Raw genomic sequence first — 20,000 nt, 5'->3', positions numbered from 1 at the left:
TCACCCCAACTCTAATAAAATTGAAGTACAATTATTAGGGATTTATTTAAAAAGGCAGGCAGGCATAGTGGGATGGTCTAAGACCATGATTGAGAAACAGAGGGTACCAGGTTCAAGTCCTGCTTGGAAGCGGAAGGATTTTTTCCAGCCGTGCTGCGATCCACAGTTAAAGGGGAAGTTAAGGCAAAAATTAAAATTTCACCAGTTGTAGTCTTCGGGGTGCTGAGTCGAATGGTCGTGGTCCGAGGAAGCTGAGACGCTCCCTTCCTACTTGAATCCCAATCGAACTCGCGCACTTCCACCGAAACTGGGTGACTGCGCCCTACGAGATGGGGATTTGTATGCAAAATGTCACTAAAAGCGCCATTTCGTTCTTATAAAAGCACGGATGACCGCGATTGGCCCATATGTTGTAGTCTTTTGGACGCTGAGTCGACTGGTTTTGGTCCGAAAAGGCTGCGATGCAGCGTTCCGCCTTTATTCCCAATCGAACATGGTTGAACAAGCGGTCACGTGCTCCTGCGTACGCCAGTCACCTGGTCACCATGGTCACCGTGCCTGCAGGGTACAACTTACTAGCCTGTTTGACCTTTTTTGGGTGCAGTCCTGTCACTCGAGTTGAACTCGAGTTGAACCTTGGTGTGAAAGTTGTCACCTGCTGGCGTGGTGACCAGGTGATTTGGGCACCCAGGAGCACGTGACCACTTGTTCAACCATGTTGGATTGGGAATAAAGGAGGAACGCTGCATCGCAGCCTTTTCGGAGCAAAACCAGTCGACTCAGCGTCCAAAAGACTACAACATATGGGCCAATCGCGGTCATCCGTGCTTTTATAAGAACGAAATGGCGCTTTTAGTGACATTTTGCATACAAATCCCCATCTCGTAGGGCGCAGTCACCCAGTTTCGGTGGAAGTGCGCGAGTTCGATTGGGATTCAAGTAGGAAGGGAGCGTCTCAGCTTCCTCGGACCACGACCATTCGACTCAGCACCCCGAATACTACAACTGGTGAAATTTTAATTTTTGCGTTAACTTCCCCTTTAATTGGGAACTCGTGGCCTGGCACGAGGGAAACATGGATGCAGTGAATGGGATTTCGGTCTTTGACCACTTTGTGGTGGGTCTGATCTACTCACCTCCCACCGCTTAGGAGCTGCATCTGCGCCTTGATCCAAGAGGGTGGTGGCGTTCCTGCGGATGCGGAAAACTGGGCCTTTGGCCGAGTCTCACGCGAACCGTGAGATTTTTATTTTTTTTATTTTTTATCTTGCATTTGCATCGCCTTTAAATTAACTTCGATAAATGAGAGAGAATGAGTGAGGCAGCTGGAAGAATTGAGGATGAAAATAGAGATTAGAAGACTCGACGAAGCAATCGTCTCCGTGCTCTAAGAGAAATAGGAGAATGTCCCAATTAGTATTTCAAGAAGACATAACAATATTCGAAAAAATTTTTTTTTTAAATTTCCTGACTTCGTTAAAGGGAAGTTAAGGCAAAAATTAAAATTTCACCAGTTGTAGTCTTCGGGGTGCTGAGTCGAATGGTCTTGGTCCGAGAAAGCTGAGACGCTCCCTTCCTACTTGAATCCCAATCGAACTCGCGCACTTCCACTGAAACTGGGTGACTGCGCCCTACGAGATGGGGATTTGTATGCAAAATGTCACTAAAAGCGCCATTTCGTTCTTATAAAAGCACGGATGACCGCGATTGGCCCATATGTTGTAGTCTTTTGGACGCTGAGTCGACTGGTTTGGTCCGAAAAGGCTGCGATGCAGCGTTCCTCCTTTATTCCCAATCGAACATGGTTGAACAAGCGGTCACGTGCTCCTGCGTACGCCAGTCACCTGGTCACCGTGCCTGCAGGGTACAACTACTTACTAGCCTGTTTGACCTTTTTTGGGTGCAGTCCTGTCACTCGAGTTGAACTCGAGTTGAACCTTGGTGTGAAAGTTGTCACCTGCTGGCGTGGTGACCAGGTGATTTGGGCACCCAGGAGCACGTGACCACTTGTTCAACCATGTTCGATTGGGAATAAAGGAGGAACGCTGCATCGCAGCCTTTTCGGACCAAAACCAGTCGACTCAGCGTCCAAAAGACTACAACATATGGGCCAATCGCGGTCATCCATGCTTTTATAAGAACGAAAAGGCGCTTTTAGTGACATTTTGCATACAAATCCCCATCTAGTAGGGCGCAGTCACCCAGTTTCGGTGGAAGTGCGCGAGTTCGATTGGGATTCAAGTAGGAAGGGAGCGTCTCAGCTTCCTCGGACCAAGACCATTCGACTCAGCACCCCGAAGACTACAACTGGTGAAATTTTGATTTTTGCCTTAACTTCCCCTTTAAAGGGGAACTCCGGTCCAAAATCACCCCCATTTTTTATTGCGGAATCCATTAGAGTATGTCGTAAGTGGTAGAATGGCGAAAACCGGAAGCTTCTACGACAAGGATAACATACCTAAATTACCAATTGCAATTTTCCATATTTGGCACGAGGGGCCCCCGCCCACCCTGTGACGTAAAACGTTCTCAGCCCGGTCCACTCAGATGAAATTTTCAAAGAAGCAAGAATGAAAAGTCCTTGGCCATTGTTGAAGTGCTTGTTGTTCTGTACCATGCCCGATTTATTGTCACGACTCGCTGCTGCGTCTCTGGATGCAACAATGTCACGAAGAAAGAGGCGCCTGCGGGCTGTCGTAGCATGGCTTTCAGGCTCTGGCTGACGCGAACCTGACGACAGCTTGGCTATGGAGAGTATGTTGGAAGGATTTTTCTCCGACGAAAAATAATCGTGTCTGCACTGAGCATTTTACTGAGATGTGCTATGAAAGAGATTTCCAACAAGAGTTTGCACAAAGCAATGGTGGCTATAAGCAGAAGCAGCATCGACGCTTGAAGCCAGGGTCTCTGCCATCCTGAAACTTGGCGGTGCATGTCATACTAATAGTTAGTAGCTCCTCTACCTCTGCTGCCAGCAAAAGCAGACCATCTTCGATTTACTTCCAGGAACGTGAGCACGATGAGGTAAGTGAACGGCATGATTTTGTGCCGTCCAGAACGTAGCTCTAAACGACTACAGTCCTACTCAAAGTCCTCTACTCAAAATCCTAGTCAGTGAAGTCGAGAATTGATGTAATGTACATGGAACGTTATCATGTGTGTTATTTCGGTTCTCTTTATCTGTAAGTTTCCATTGCGTTACTTTCCGGTTGCAGCTACACTGCCACAAATACAAGGTACAGTATGATTTGTAGTCTGGAAATTTTCCATGCTGTCATACTGAAGTGGGCACCAAAACGTGTCCACTTTTCGTACAATGGCATGAGAGCACGGGTACAGTCGGCATGTCTGTCCCACAATGCCAATATAGGGAGAGCGCACGCCAAAACCAAGGAGGGTGTGCTCAGGTACAGGCTGGAATACACCAAGAGCACAAAGTGGCCAAGAAGCTGCACGACAATGTCCTGCAACTTCTTGAAGGACCTGTTGAACGATGTGCATACAACCATTCTCGGCATTCGCAACGGCACCGGCACAACCCCATGCTCCCGAACACAGTACAGTCTTGTGCCATTGTATCTGTCAACTTTACCAGATTGTTCATGCAGCTGCATTGGTGCAAAGCATGCGCCCACCCGAAAACACAAATATTGCCCGAGTCAAGAATACCGTACTGGCAATATATGTTGCCGCGTAACGCGTAACGCAGGGGGGTGCGGCGTAACGCGCGACCAGGCTAGTGCGACAAATTTTCGTTGAGTTCGTAACGCGCGTCCGGCGGGGTGCGGCGATCTTTTCATTGCAAAAAAGGCTGAAAACTGTGAAAGCACGTGTACCGCGTGGTGAAAAGTTCAAAACTGGACGCAGCAGGAAGTCCTGCAATAGCAAAAAAAGGACTGCGGCAATATAGAAACCTGTGTAACGGCTCCTGTGCGACTTTGCATGTAACGCCCTGCGTGCGGCAAACATGTGCCAATGTAACGCTTCATGGCCTCACTGCGGCAACATAATGCCAGTACGGTAGTTATAAATCGTGTCTGTCAACTGTTTTCTACATTCTGCATGCACATGTACCAATGATTATGTGAACGTCAACCAGGCCAAGAAGCATTATCATCATCATCATCATCATCATGTCCAACTGCTTCCTCAAAGCCCCAGTGCGCATCTGCATTGGCTTCTGGTACAGCTGCTTTATCTCCGATACCACGCAAGACGGTATCACACGCCGCTGCTTGCGTCCAAAGTATCCATGGGTGAACCATGTGTATTGTCTATACGCCACATGTCTCCAAATCCTGCACAAAACAGTTGGAGAGATGTAGATACACATACCACGAGTGTCTTCATGATTGTGTAAAAGTAAATAGTTTCAGTGTAAATAGTTTCGGATTCGAATTAATATTTCTATGGGCTACTATACAAACACTTTGGCCTTTTTTCAAATTTACATCACTTTTACACACAGTTGAAACACTTACAGTGCTAGGAATAGTATGAGTGAAAGACATCGTTGTACCAGTATAATTATATTGGCATGGGTGCAATAGAACTTCATGATTGTGTGATGGAAGTTGGTGAATTTGAATACTGTACACAAAATCATTGCACAACACTTCCCATCCACTTTGTACCGGTACATGAAACATGGAAAGAAAGGAAATAATGAAACCGATTCAGTGAATCCTCAACTGTTTGACCACGGTCCACACCTTGCCCGAAATTCTTCGAAGGAAAGCAATGCCACCTCGAGCACTGATTTTTGCAGGCAAACAACAGCAAACTCTGAGTGCTGCGTGACGCACTGCAGCCCTTCCTGCTCGCCGCGTTTACTGAAAGCTGCAGGAACCTCCCAGCAACAAGTCGACTCGACCTCGCTCCACATCATGCTGCATTGTCCGCAACGGCATCAAGCAGTGCTTCTCACGCGAGCACTTGCAACCAAAGCGTTCTCTTCACGTTCATCCGAGAGTTTTGTAGTCTCAGAAATATTACTTGTAGACAGTTTCGCAGAGGCTGATGCGCGATCGGCTCGAACCTAAAAGGCCTCGGTGTTGTTGAATCTGAAGTGGCGTCCACCTCCACACCTCCCGTGGTCTCCTCTTCCTCCAACATGATGATCGAATGAATACTAGTACAAGGGTTATTGATTGAAGAAAAAACAGTGAATACCTTTTTCAAAATTTCTGCAGGTTGCAAATTTCTGCATTTGAATAAAAAAATTTGGAGGTCACTGAGAACGTTTTACGTCACAGGGTGGTTGGGGGCCCCCTCGTGCCAAATATGGAAAATTGCAATTGGTAATTTAGGTATGTTATCCTTGTCGTAGAAGCTTCCGGTTTTCGCCATTCTACCACTTACGACATACTCTAATGGATTCCGCAATAAAAAATGGGGGTGATTTTGGACTGGAGTTCCCCTTTAAAGGGGCACTCCGGCTTCATTTTCGACGCCGAGTTTTCGATGCCAAGACGAAGGTAGGTGAAAGAGAAGACCCCTCGAACAAGAACGAGTCTCCAGAAGCGATCGAGTCGAGCAGGAAGACGACTTTTTGAATTTCGCCGAGCGAGCGCTGATGACGTAATGAGGGATTAGCTTGCCAGTGGAAATGCATCTGCGCACATACATTTCACATACTTTTTGGCCAATTTTCAATCGAAGAGGAGGTTGTTTTCTATGTTCTCTCAACGTCGTGAGCGATCCCGTCTTCTATACCCTTTCAGGTACCCTGAAGGTCCTCCAGAGGAGAATTTATCTCCAGCGAAGCGTTGTTGATCCGCTAAATTCGTCTCGAGACATATTCACCCAGTGCAGTGCTGATAAATGTAGAATGTTGAATCTGTGATAATTGTCTACGATGGAGAGAGAGGTTGATAGCCGCTGTCGCAGGGAAAGTGAAGCTGCTGGAAGTAACAACGGGGAGCTTGTTAGCATCACATGTGCATCCAGACTTCAAAGCAGCTTGACGGAATCGGGGAGTACTGACTATTTGTCTCGCCCTCAGTTTAGTGAATTTTATGACCAGAAAATTATTCGATCAGGATCCCTTCTAGAAGATGTGTAGTACAGGTGATTTCTGAACTTGACGATATGGACACCGACCAGTAGACCTACCAACAACGTGTACCTGCAGGAAATTCACCCAAGGCTATTGCTATCCTCTTCAGTGGCTGTTGTTTTTTAGTAAAAATATGTTCACTTCTCTCAACATACTCCTGCATGGCAGCAAGAAGGTGCGCTATGGAATTCAACGCCACAATCTTCGCCCAGCTGTGGATGAAGCATGGTCAAGTCATGGCAGTACATATACTTGAAACAGATGAGAAATTGAAGTTCATTTGTGATGGGAAGTTTGACAGCCCCAGTGACCGAGTCAAGCAATGTCTTTTGCCGTGGCACAAATTGCTGAAGAATCCGAGATGGTCTTGGAACTATGCACATGGACAGATACTACCAGAAATAATGGTGGCATGAACCATTGTGGAATGGGACAGCTCACGGAGAATACTGGAATAGCTCAAGTATCTCTAAGTGATTGTAAATCCTGTTCTGGCTGATAGCTTCAGCCTGCTGCGCCCGTCAATGTACAATGATGGGAACATGCATTTCTGTTTTCTACATATTTGCCGGCTACTGTACTGTGGTATTACAGTGGCAGGTCCCTTATATAAAAAATATGTTCAACCCCCTCCCACATACCCACATTATAAAAATGAACTAACAATTTCACTGTTGGACTCGCAGGCGGCTAGAGAGCAAAGGATTAATTTATAGCAAAGAAAAGGACCAGGGAACTACACGTAAATTAGTTACGCTATAATGTCCACGAACAATTTAACTGTATTTGAAATAATTTTGTTTGATACCCTGAGAACTCTGAAACTTCGGAGCACTGTGGATTATATGTGGATACAACATTTATGGAAGGAAAAGTGGAATAATTTCTAACACATTGTTCAAATAATTATAGCACTGAATTGTTGAAATTGTGAGCACATTCCAATCAGCACTCTACATATGTATAAGCGGTGGAAATCGTTAGGAATAGGTCGTGAGTTGTCAGAGTGCTCCAGTATATGAGAGAATGTTTTGTTTGTCTAATCGACGGCTCGTTTGAAGCCAGAGTTGTTTGACTTGTTTCGGTCGACTTGATTCTAGATAGTAGTCGAAGGAGTACTATGAAGTACACACCACACGTTGTCCGTAAGGTATCTCGTGAGAATTCTGTCGGTACACATCAGGTATCAGCTTGGAAAGATGGATCCTCTCTGTTTCTTGAAAGCCTGTCTAGTTGGACTGTGGCTCCAGCGATTCCCTTCTCAGAGCAGATACCATACCCAATACTGTCAATGCATATTGGACAGACCTGTATGCACAACAGAAATAGTGGAGAGAAATCTCTCAGCTCATGAACACGTCAGTGAAGTTTGAACTGCCGCTGTTTGTGGCCATTAGTATAAACCTATCGACTATAAGAATAATGTGCAAACAAACTTCTATAACCACAGCTGGGGGCCATGGAATTATAAACTTAGGGAACTGCCAATTCTGGTCTGAGTTGCGTTCGAGGCCTGCAATTCATGATGGCTATCGTATGTTGCATTGACCAGAGATCATATTATAAAACTTCCATGCCACATTGAAACATGCACCACTTTCGAGTACTTAGGTATCCCCCACCAAATGGGCATTCGTTCTCGGGGTGGCAGGCGTCACTATTCGTTATGCCTGGATCAGATTTCATTGACCCCAACTGTCATGAAGAATCATTTTTACTTTGACTGGATTTCAGTACAAGTTGTAGAACTGCAGAATCAATTTCGTTGTATTTGGGCAACCATTTGAATTTCACTACAAACGCTCTATTGGGAAAATAGAATTTTTTTATAAAATGCATGTCCAAATTCCACATCCACCCAAATCGGAATACTTGATCACGTATTCAGTACTACACGGAATGTTTAGAAAACGCCGGGGAATAGGAATTTGCTAACGAGAACTCCAGGCCAGGGTACTAGCATACGAACAAAACAAGATAAAAACTCACCAGTGTACTTGTAGTAATTCATGTCGGTGTAATATTCACGATAAGCACCGAGGCACCCTCCGATTTGGTCAAGCTGCTTTGAAGTCTGGTTGTTCAGGTGATACAAACGGGCTTCCCGTTGTTACTTCCAGCAGCTTCACTCTCCCTGCGACAGCGGCTATCAGCCTCTCTCTCCATCGTCAACAATTATCACAGATTCAACATTCTACATTAATTTTATCAGCACTGCACTGGGTGAATATGTCTCGAGACGAATTTAGCGGATCAACAACGCTTCGCTGGAGATAAATTCTCCTCTGGAGGACCTTCAGGGTACCTGGAAGGGTATAGAAGACGGGATCGCTCACGACGTCGAGAGAACATAGAAAACAACCTCCTCTTCGATTGAAAATTGGCCAAAAAGTATGTGAAATGTATGTGCGCAGATGCATTTCCACTGGCAAGCTAATCCCTCATTACGTCATCAGCGCTCGCTCGGCGAAATTCAAAAAGTCGTCTTCCTGCTCGACTCGATCGCTTCTGGAGACTCGTTCTTGTTCGAGGGGTCTTCTCTTTCACCTACCTTCGTCTTGGCATCGAAAACTCGGCGTCGAAAATGAAGCCGGAGTGCCCCTTTAACGCGTTCCCTGGCAGCGTTCCCCGGCAGCGCGAGTCAAAGATGTTTTCTGGGAATGTGTGCCGTGTCCTCTCCCGGGCTTTTACGACTCCCTGCTCTCCATCATCGGCCTGTTACTGTACTGAGTCTGTTACAGCCCCCGCCCCTCGGGGAAGCCGAAAGTCACTACTCTACGATCATTATAGAAATTGGTAAACTCGCCAAGCTTTCAAGTGCACCTTTCTGTACCATACAGTTTTTTGCGAGGATGTTTTCTCATCTGACGGCTCGAATCGTACTAAAAGCCGAGCAGGACTTCTGCATGCAGCAGCTGCAGTGCCGGGTTCTACAGTACAGGCACTAGTTACACTGCATGTCTTCCGCTCCACCCCACTACACTCTACACTAGTCACCGCGCGGTCACTACAGAGTACAGTCTGTACGCGAGACAGACCTTCACTCGGGCTTCAGTCTCAGGCCAGCTGGCTTGTAGTAATAGTTGTAGCCTTGTCGGGTGCTGTATCATGTATGCGCTAGCTGTCACCAGGTCACACACACAGCGGGGTGGCCACACTGCTGATAATGAGATTGAGAGAGAGGGCACAAGCCTCGTGTCGTGATACGTCCTACCACAACACATAACAGTACCAGTGGAATTATCCGCTCACAATGTCGCGGCCCAAGCCGAGCCAAGTGCGATCGGTTTCTCCCCTCGCTGGCGGACTGGTGGTGATGCAGGCCGACAAGCGCTCCTCGTCGTCGCTACCGCGCAACGCTCGCCTGCAGCCCGGTCCGCTCGCCAAGCAGAAAACCGCTCCGTCGTTGTGCGCCAACACGCTACAGGTGCCGACAGGTGGCATTGCTGGTAACATGGCAAGCGACGCGAACATGTCGAGCGACGCGAAGCGACTGACGACTCGCATTCTACCGACAGACGACTCTGCCATGGTCCAGCGGAAAAAGAAGGCGCAGAAGCGAATCGATCGGAAGCGGAAACAGCGGAAGCGGCTACTGGAGAAGAGGCACCGGTCGGAGCGTCCGGAGCCGGTCGATCCGCCTCCTGTCCAGTTCGACAACTTTACGGAAGAGGAGATAGCCATCATCAGCAACGTGCTGGAGCGGGAGGTGACGTTCGCTAGGGAGATGTTCGCTGTTGAGCAGTGAGTGACCGAAATTTTGTATGGATTCTCCACAGGGCGTATCCGAAATAATTATCATGCAAGTACTGTATTCAATCTGCGGACAGCATGCTGTTTCGTTCTTTGTGAACTCATCAGCGCAGCGCAGAGAAAACGTGGCCGAACGTGATAGCAATGAAAGAAAAAGAAAAGACCGTACCTAGCCAGAGTGCTCAAACTCACAAAAGTCAGTGAGCTCTGTGTAACACGAACAGCAAAGGCGGGACTACCCACATGGAAGTGCACAACTGCTGTCAAGAGTGGGAACGAAATACTCAATACTCAATACTCAATACTCTACGAAGTAGTGGTTGCGACTTCGGCGATGATTTGTAAGAAAGGGTCCGCTCCCCACACCGGAGCTCGCGCTATTCCGCCGACGTTACTAACACTTGACTGACTCACGACTGCCAATACTCTAGTACTAGCAAATGCAGTAAAACTGTAAAAAAAGATTGAAGTTTGCACGTCCGCGTTACAGCTGGCTATACAATTGCGTGTTCGCTCCTACCAGGCCACCACCATGCCTGTAATACCAGGGTGGCAGATGCAGCGCCTAACCCCCCCCCCCCCCCCCCCCCCCCAGGGTGAGCTGGTAACCAATGCCCAACAAGGAGGCAAACCTCGTTAGCTGCATCCATGTTACCCTCACTCCCAGTACTGAGTACCCAGTGGACCGTGGGTGTCGGCCAGCGTCGGACACCAGTCGGGGGAGATGTCTTTTCTAGGACATCGCACTCTGAATGAGTCTGATTGGTTACCTGTCCCAGAGTTGTCATGGAAGCGTCGGTCGCGCACACGCGATGAAAAGAAGTGCTGCGTGAGCATTTCTGAATGTATGTGGAGGATGCACGATCGTAATGGCGATGGATTTCTTTCCGAATTGGTCAAGTTTGAAGGAATAGGCGGAGAATATCAGACATCGGCGGGGATTGAGGTAGTGTATATTCGATTCGCCATCGAATACCCGACCGAATGGCCGTTTTCGTTTGGGGATTTCATGTGGGGGTTCTCGTAGCCACGCAGCGCTTCTTTGGAAACGATTGGTTCTAATGTTGAATGTTTTGCCTTTGGAATGCTTCTTCACGCCCCGTGCGTTCATTTCGCCGGGCCCCAAACCTGGCCATGCAGAGGAGGAAGACGAGGCAGCAGGCGCTAGACCCGTAAATTACTGCCTGGAAGATATTATTTGGCCAAAGCTTGCTGTTGGCGTTTTTGATTTCTTGGATACGACAGTTCTTGGCTAAAACTGGACCTTGGACGGTCTTTCTTGGATATCAACCCAGGACGTGGTGGTCATGGACGTATCGCCATTGCTTTCAGCCAGATCCTTCTGCTGCCTGAAACCAATGGCGAAAGTAAAAACTTTATCGCAGCAGCAGCTACTGCTCTGCTGAAAGTGCGAACACAAATTGCTTCGCCAATCCTCTTGTGCACTTGCAATTTTCAATGCGACCAAAACGATTCGCTTGCCAGTTCCTTTGTCCAGGCGTACTCCACAACGAGGAAAATAAAATTCGTGAAGGCAAGAGGCAAGATACGAATCTCGACTCGCTTGACGCAAGCCTCCAGGAGAACGACAACTTATTACTTTCAAGACTAAAAGGGCCTTCATTGCGTTTGTTTTGAGTGCGACATGTTCATCTTCCTCGGCCGCGACACAAAGTTTTGAGTCACGTGTCACGATTACTATGGGAACAGCATAGTATGTATGCTGGGTTCCGTGATGTCCTATCTAGGACATCTCCAGGACTGGACACGCTGCGGTCACTACGGTATTGACCGTACCACTTTTCTCCCCAGATACCCCAGGTACCCCAGATACCCCAGGTACCCCGTGAACCAATAACATACACCGTCATCTGGGCTCTAAATTTCCAAAATGTTCGGCTCAGCCACCCCTCCTCCCACACGAGTAAATTGTACTTCAGATGGCTGACCGTACCACACTAAAAACCTTCCGATGCCCGGGCCTGGTGTCGGCGCAGTTCCTTGCATGGATAGTGGTTCACGCATGCATCACCGCATTTGTTAGCACAGTACACGCTCCCTGCTCCCAGCGCCGGTCTCGAACTCGGGACCTTGTGATTCGCAGGCAAGCCTACAACCGCCGCTCGGCCACAGCACTGGTACGCGTACAACTGTAAAAGTAAAGCAAATTTGCGCTTCCCTTAACCTGCTGTGCATGGTCAACAACAAAACCAGCTTTGCAGGAGGTGTTGCTTCTACAACCAGGTGCAAGTGCAACAGTATGGACAGTATGGATGGATAGTTGCTTATCTTCATACACTCTGCAGTCCCTACTGCAAGCACACACACAGTTCATCTAGCACTGTGACCATGAGAGTGTGTTGTGATGCTGAGCCCATTCTTCAGTGGTGCTCTTGGATTTCGAAAAACTTAAGCTGTGTTCCCAACTGGCGCGTGGACGCGGTACGCTTGCGGTTCATGCGTGCCCAAACGCGCGCTCAAGCTTTCACAAAAAAACAGCAATCCGAGTCGTAGTTAGCGCGTGCGACACCTTCGAGTACTATTTTGTTGACCCTGCCAGTCAAAGTGACTGGCATGTACGCTGGTATGCGCCTGATACGCGCTGAAAATTCCAACATGTTGGAATTTCCATTTCGGCGCGTTTCCGTACGCATGGCGCCCCAAAAGCCAGCAAAAATACGCACAAATGCGTGGTTTCACGCGTACATGCGCCAGTTGTGAACACAGCTTTACTTGCACACATCCATTGTAATGCCGAGCGCCGAGGAATGAACAGGCTAACATTTCACCAAGTACTGTGCTGCTGAATGAAATCCAGTCGCGTCACCTCAGTATGCACTGGGTGTTGCATAGCCCCAGACCTGTGAACACTGGACGTTGCATAGCCCCAGACCTGTGAACACTGGACGTTGCATAGCCCCAGACCTGTGAACACTGGACGTTGCATAGCCCCAGACCTGTGAATACTGGACGTTGCATAGCCCCAGACCTGTGAACACTGGACATTGCATAGCCCCAGACCTGTGAACACTGGGTGTTGCATAGCCCCAGACCTGTGAACACTGGGTGTTGCATAGCCCCAGACTTGTGAACACTGGACGTTGCAACCCCCAGACCTGTGAACACTGGACATTGCATGGCCCCAGACCTGTGAACACTGGACGTTGCATAGCCCCAGACCTGTGAACACTGGACGTTGCATAGCCCCAGACCTGTAAACACCGGACTATGAAAAGGTGCAAGGCGCAAGCTTGAGTGACGTCATTGGTTTTCATTGAGCAGTACGGCACATTGTGCCGACAAAGTAGCGTGTCAGTTATCCGAAGCAGTTAAGACTGGAGACGCAACCACACGCACACGCATGCACGTGCACACACATACATACACACACACACACACAAGCACGCGCACGAACGCACACGAACGCACGCACACACACACACAAACACACACACACACACACTACTGCTACTACTACTACTACTATGTACAACTGCCACAAAATGGCCATGTCGCTCCCAGAAGCGGGAGACAGCAGCGAGAAAGGAAAAGAAACACACACACACACACACACACACACACACACACACACACACGCGCACACACACACACACGCACACACACACACACACGCACACACCATTTGCTGTCAGGTTTAGTGTGATGCGTGTGTTTTTCTGGTTGTGTTTGACATCACAGGGGTCTTCACCAGGAGGCCAGCAGAATACGCCGTAACCAGTCACCAGATCCGCAGGACTTCAGTGAAGTGTGCATGGCGTGTGGACGAGTGCGTCACTGTGGGCTAGTGGCACCGCTGTTTGGAAGGAAATGTGTAAGTGTGTCGCTGTGGTGTATTGGCCATCAGGATGTTTTGCTTCCCTTGTTACACTGGACAGTTTTAAAAGAGTAGAGCCCACACGCTCTCTTCCAGTAAAAAAAATTAACACTGCAATAATTAAATAATCGACGCGGAGACAACAATTTTATAATAGCTATAAAGAGAACAAATTCTGCTGTCATCGCCACACTACAACTGGTAAACCTTCATGACTTTGTTGTAGTGTGGCGATGACAGGAGAATTTGTTCTCTTTATAGCTATTACTGCAATAATTCAACTCCTTTCACAATACAGTAAAACCTGTGATGGCGACCACTCGACCATGGCAACCACTCGACCATGGCGACCACTCGACCATGGCAACCACTCGGATATGGCGACCACTCGACCATGGCGACCACTCGACCATGGCGACCACTCGACCATGGCGACCACTCGACCATGGCGACCACTCGACCATGGCGACCACTCGACCATGGCGACCACTCGGATATGGCGACCACTCGACCATGGCGACCACTTTTCCTTGTCACGGACGCATTCACAATCACACATTCAGAACCGCTCGGATAAGGCGACCAGCTCAACGCGACCGACGACCACCCACCCGCGACCGCGTTGCACAGTGCTAGTAGATGTAAATGTACGTAGATCTACGCATTGCATGGTGCACCATGCATGTTAGATCTACACATCAGTGCAGGAAGTGTAGATGTACATGGTGCATGCACGACACTTGACAGGTCTGAGGACCCCAGGCACATGAGTCGTGCTAGAGACTAGAGTAGCATTGGTGTGTGGACTGTGATGGTGGATACACTGATCAAGATGATGTATCACATGTGGATATGGTCACGTGACCCACTGAACCTGGATAAGAAGACCACCTGGCCACCGCGACCACTTTTTCTCGTCCCTTGAGGGGTCGCCGTAGACAGGTTTCTCTGTATTACTTTCGGGGGGGGGGGGGGGGGGGGGACGTTGTAATATTGTAATATTGTGAAATGAGTTGAATTACTGCAGTGTTAAAGGGGAAGTCCGGTGAAATATTTAAATTTCACAGTCCGTAGAGTTCGGGGCGCTGAGTCGAATGGTCTTTGTCCGAGGAGGCTGCGGCCTATGGTTCGTCAGATACGCCCAATCGAACATGTGCGAATTTGAGCGCCTCACCCAGATCCAGGTGATGACGTCACAGCGTGCAGCCCGGTAGCCACACCATCTAGATGTGTACAAAACGGCCATATTCGGAGCGCGTTCGATTGGGGAACCGTTTGTCGCAGCTTCTTCGGACCAAGACCATTCGATTCAGTGTTACAAACAATACGTACCCTGTGATTTTCAGCTCGGTAAACCGCGAGGTTATACCGCATTTTAGCCGTTTCCGAGTTGGACTTTTTCCGTCGGCATGCACTGGCCTCTACAAGACTACGGCTCTAGCAATGCGCTGCGTGCATGCTAGCTGTAGTGTAGTCAACAAACTCATCACACACGGAACTAGTACTCCCACACTGCCGTGCTGGGGTAGGTACAACAAGACTCGAGTCACAAGACTCAGAAAACTAGTCAACACACGGACTTGTCATGCACATGTACTACACTCGTATCAGTCGTATTGTAGAGTAGACGGTTCTATACCGGGACGCTTTGACCGCCAAATTTGTATAGACCCAAACCGATCATCAGCGTTGATTTTTCACTCGAAATATGTTTGTGGAAGGAAACTGGAATGTTGAAGTTTGCTCTGGGGCCAGAGTCAATCGAACTGAGCCACTCCTTTGTGTTGACCCATTGCCTCCAAGTTGCCCAATCTTTCGCTTCAAAAAAGTTGAAATCAGAGGTGGCTCCAAACCGGACACGTTTTAGAGTGCACATGAAATTCACTCTGGGTCTGAAATTAGGTAATTGCTATCGCTCCACGATGGCCAGTACAGAGTAACAATAAGCCTTGTGTGTGCTTCCATTAGTTTTGATTGGTATGCGGTGCTTTATTGGCGAGAGGCGAGCTGCTGTTTACCTGCGACAAGAAGTTGATTTTTCGAAAGTCGTAAAACTCAAGTCGCAGAGCGAAGCAACACGTCTAAATCTCACCTGCTTGGTATGGCGCTTCTGGTCATCGCAGAGCCATGAAATTTTGGCTCGGAGTATAACACATCGTAGTCTCACTGTGACATATGTTTTCTAATCAAAATACCAAGAGAGAAAGTGAATATTGAGTCCGTTCCGGTTTGCAACCTGTGTCCTATTTGAAACCGTCGCCTCTACAGTCATGTAGTCTGAGAACGAGTGTTTCTCCTTGCCCGTGCCGATGGTTGTGCTTTGAGAAAGAAAATTTTAGTTTTCCGCTCCCGCCTCTTTATTTTATGCTACAGCGATGAGTGCACAACCGTGACAAGTGACGAAACAGCGAACAGCTCCCGGACCTAGAACTTTCAGATCCCATAGCGTTGCGAGCGAAGAGTCGTGCCCGTGGTTCAAAGAGCCTGCACAGTAGTCCGAAATATGCCAAGTTCACACCAAAACATCACCATGTGGCAGGCTACTGGAGTCTAAGCGAATCGGTATGGAACAACATTTAGAGCTCTCGCATCACTCTTCTCCATTTTGGCGACTCTGCTCTCCAGCGATCTGATAATTATATCAGCCTCGTCTGCAATAGCTGCTGCTTCTTCATCAGTCCGACACTCAGTAGCGCTCACTCTTGACCGGCCCGCGCGGCCATTTCTTCAGCTGAATACCGAGGTTCTCAGCCCCAGACCGAACTCATGAAGGTCAGCCATGGCTGCATCCTCACTCTCACAAGGAGTTACGTCTTCGGAGTCGCTTGCACCACCTACTATAATTTGAAATAGCATTATAGCACTGACACTATTGCTTTCACGCACTCCTTTTGACCTAGCTGCACGCTATGACGTTGCGGAGGGTGTGGCGCGGCCGCATGTCGTCATGGCGCAGGCCCCGAAACTCAGTTTTTCAAACGGAAATATCTCGAGAACGCTTTGTCGGAGACACGTGGGACCAACACCATTCGTCTCAGCGGCCGAAACTCTACCGACCCTGAAATTTAAATTTTTCACCGGACTTCCCCTTTAATACTGAGTTTGATTGATCTGGATAATTCTGCTGTTACGGCTGCTACTGGAGGTGATGCCAGTACTTCTGCTGGTGATTTGAAACATGTTTTATTGACAGCCCAAGCCAGTACAGTTGAGCATCGATTATCCGACCACCTCTGGACAGCGGACCCTGGGAAGGCGTTTGGCTATTGAAAACGTTCCAGATAAGGAAAATCCCCCATGCGTCCGGTATATCACAGTACAAGCAACAACAGTTGTTTTCATGTTAGTTTTTGTAAGTTTTGTAAGTTTTGTAAGTTTTTTACTGTACAGGCTGTACACACTGGTACAGACGGCGAGTGCGCGCTGCAGCAACTAACAAGCTCCCGTACGAATATGCGTGGCCTGAGCCATGCGTGGTTCGAAAACCCGTTCCGGAAAATCGAATGGTCGGATAATCGAATGGTCGGATAATCGATGTTCGGATAATCGATGTTCGGATAATCGATGTTCGGATAATCGATGTTCGGGTAATCGATACTCAACTGTATATGAATGGAGGCAGAGAAAAGGATGGAAAAGAGAACAGTAAAACTGATGAAAATATGAGACTTGCACGTGCAACGTTGATAGAAGAGAAAAATGAGAGAAAACACAAGATCAGAAAACAAAACCCAAGGAAATGACTCTAAACCCAGAAAGGAACATATTCTATTTACACGCCTTCCCAGAAGGGAAACGGCTGAACCTCACAAACATACAAACTAATAAAAATCGAGCTACTCAGGATGTCTAAAAACACACTGTGATCAACATTATCACTGCAGTTACAGTGCGAGATGGTAATAGGCTACTACCCGGTAATAGGCTAATAGGTAAACTATGCCCTACAGAGCACATGGCTGTGTTTTGCAAAGCCCGAGACCTGCAAACACAGGACTGTGTGTTGTTGTTGTGTGTGTGTGTGTGTGTGTGTGTGTGCGTGCGTGCGCGTGCGTGTGTGTGCATGGTCAATTCTTCAGCCTTGCAAGCTGTTGAATGGTGCAATCCCAGCACAAGTTGCTATGGCTTCTGCTGTAGCATTGCTATCATCGCCTCCGGCGATGGGCGTCAAAAGGTCAAAAAGGTGTGTGCATGTGTATTCTGTATGGTGTTGTGTGTGTGTGTGTGTGTGTGTGTGTGTGTGTGTGTGTGTGTGTGTGTGTGTGTGTGTATGTGCAGTTGTGGGTATGTGAAGCTGATCAATACGAGCGCCTACGGCAGCTGTACAGTGGTGGATGGTATCACCAGCACGACTGCGGGTATGATCTGCACGTCACTACCAACATGTTACAAACCTTCACGAAGGTAAGACCAGCCAGCAAGTCATAATGTTACTACCGCAGCTCTCAGCGAATGTACCATAGTCACACAGTACGCATGCTGCCACATGGACATGTATGGGTTACACCATGAGTATGACGGGTATAATAACGAGAGAGCTTGAAAGCTCAGGGCCCTACGCTATGCTTTCTCGCCTAGGTCATCATGCATGTTATTCGAACTGATGGAAGAATTTTTGCAATACAATGATGTAGCCGATGATTTTATTGCAAAATGGTTTCAATCAGTTTGAATAACATTCTATCAGTCTGCTCGACAAACTCCCGGGCACCTGATCTAATCAGGACATAAACTCTCGATGGAAGCAAACATCTGGCCTACTGAACGCTCTAGCGAAAAAAATCATCAGTCACTCTTTTTTCTTTTTTTCTAGCTCTTTATATGTGTTTTTTTGCATTCTGTTTGCTGTCTCACTCATGGAATTATCTTCCCGGTGGGACTGGCTTATCGCCTTCGAAGAGAGTGAACAAAGGAGATAATATGAAATTAGAGGCCAAATGCCTCGTACTGCTCTTTTCTCTCCGAAACTGAACACTTGCAAGCCAGATACGAAAGAAAGAATTGCTTGATTGGTGTGAGTTGCCGTATGATGCAAGCCAGATATTGATTGATCGAAGAAGGATAGATTTGCCATCACTGTGGATAAGAGTCATACTGTAGCTCAGTTGGTTAGAGCATTGCTTGCGAATAGCAAGGTCCCTGGGTCGAGTCCTGGTGGTGTACGAAGCATGTGGCCTCTAATTTCCTAATACTTTGAAATTCTCCGTGAAGTCCAAATTTGAAATTGCAAAAGGAGATAAAAATAGTTCTAAGTACTCGGGTGGTGAGCCAAGGAAAATATTTTATGGAAACAAGGAAAACGGTGGGGTACAAGTTATGCGTTAGAGTCCATCAACTAAACCAGATTTTGAACAGTCAGACGTTCACAAGGTAGCACCAGACTGACAAGGATTGCTGAGACATTTAACGGCAAGGAATGCTCACGCCTGTTGCTTTGTTCTATGTTCTATGTTGTTATGTACAGTTGCGACACGTCGGCTTATCCAAGGATCTGGAATTTGTAAGGTCTACAATCACGTCATTGAATAGAATTTTTATTGCAGGAAAAAAACAACACATGCAGCACAGAAGCAATACCGAAAATAGTTTTGACTCTTGACTAGGCCTTTCATACCAAGTCACCACAGTATTCTACTTTAAGAGTGGTATGGTAAGAGAATGGTACGAAAGGCCTGGTGGTCAAAACTGTGTTATGGTTTTCGTGCTGCGTGTGCACCTAGATCACAGATGGAGGTGCGGTATTAGGGAGGTTCCGGAGTACGATTTTTCGTGCCAAAATCCGTAAAGGCGCTATGGATTTTTATACGTCGTTTTCGAGCAGTGAAATGTTCCGGAGCACGGAACTTATGTGTTTGCCGTCATTGCCTAGGTTACGATCGCAAACACGTCACATTCCCGCGCTATGCCTTTTTATTTTGAAAATTTGTACCGAAATCAAAACTTCCCGCGGAAAATCCATGTTTCTCGTACCAAATTTGTACGCGAAAAATCTTTCTGCACCCGATGACGCAAAATCTCCATACGAAACATGGTTCGTGTGAAAGCCAGTCCACACGGATTCTCCGTGCCGAAAAATCGTATGGAGCACGCCTGGATAAAATCCGTAGCGCCCACACGGATTTTGGCACGGAAAATCGTACCCCGGAACCTCTCTATTCAGTCAAATGTGGCTTATCCGGGATTGCGTTTAGTCTGAGAGCTCTTTGGACAATCGAGAGGAAATTAAATCCCCAATGAAATGCTGCGTTTACTCAGTAATACGATCAGAGATTTTATGATATAAGGCTCTGCAACTAAGGGCATTGAGAACTTTCTCGCAACTTGCTCCTGATGAGATAACTCGGAATGTGTTTG

At 47.6% G+C, this 20,000-nt stretch overlaps 1 protein-coding gene and 1 long non-coding RNA gene across 3 annotated transcripts in view; one reads left to right on the top strand and one right to left on the bottom strand.

Moving 5' to 3' along the window:
• Nucleotides 1-6,839: 6,839 nt before the first annotated feature.
• On the bottom strand, nucleotides 6,840-8,647 carry LOC135821496 (uncharacterized). Its single transcript, XR_010554377.1, has 2 exons — nucleotides 8,048-8,647; nucleotides 6,840-7,366 (listed from the first exon to the last, which is right to left on the bottom strand). It is a non-coding gene; the product is annotated as an uncharacterized LOC135821496 (long non-coding RNA).
• Nucleotides 8,648-9,259: 612 nt separating this feature from the next.
• LOC135820781 (uncharacterized) overlaps nucleotides 9,260-20,000 on the top strand; it is a 40,443-nt gene continuing 29,702 nt past the window's right edge. The window contains exons 1-4 of one of the 2 annotated variants that reach the window (XM_065333815.1): nucleotides 9,260-9,802; nucleotides 13,511-13,643; nucleotides 17,925-18,050; nucleotides 19,111-19,146. In XM_065333815.1, the coding sequence (XP_065189887.1) occupies nucleotides 9,312-9,802; nucleotides 13,511-13,643; nucleotides 17,925-18,050; nucleotides 19,111-19,146 (786 nt within the window). In that variant the 5' untranslated portion in view covers nucleotides 9,260-9,311. The remainder of the gene's footprint in view (nucleotides 9,803-13,510; nucleotides 13,644-17,924; nucleotides 18,051-19,110; nucleotides 19,147-20,000) is intronic. The other variant, XM_065333816.1, reaches the window with a different exon arrangement.

Source organism: Sycon ciliatum, chromosome 7, assembly GCF_964019385.1.
Source record: "Sycon ciliatum chromosome 7, ocSycCili1.1, whole genome shotgun sequence".
Classification (NCBI taxonomy): Eukaryota; Metazoa; Porifera; class Calcarea; order Leucosolenida; family Sycettidae; genus Sycon; species Sycon ciliatum.
This window is presented reverse-complemented; position numbering and strand designations above follow the sequence as displayed.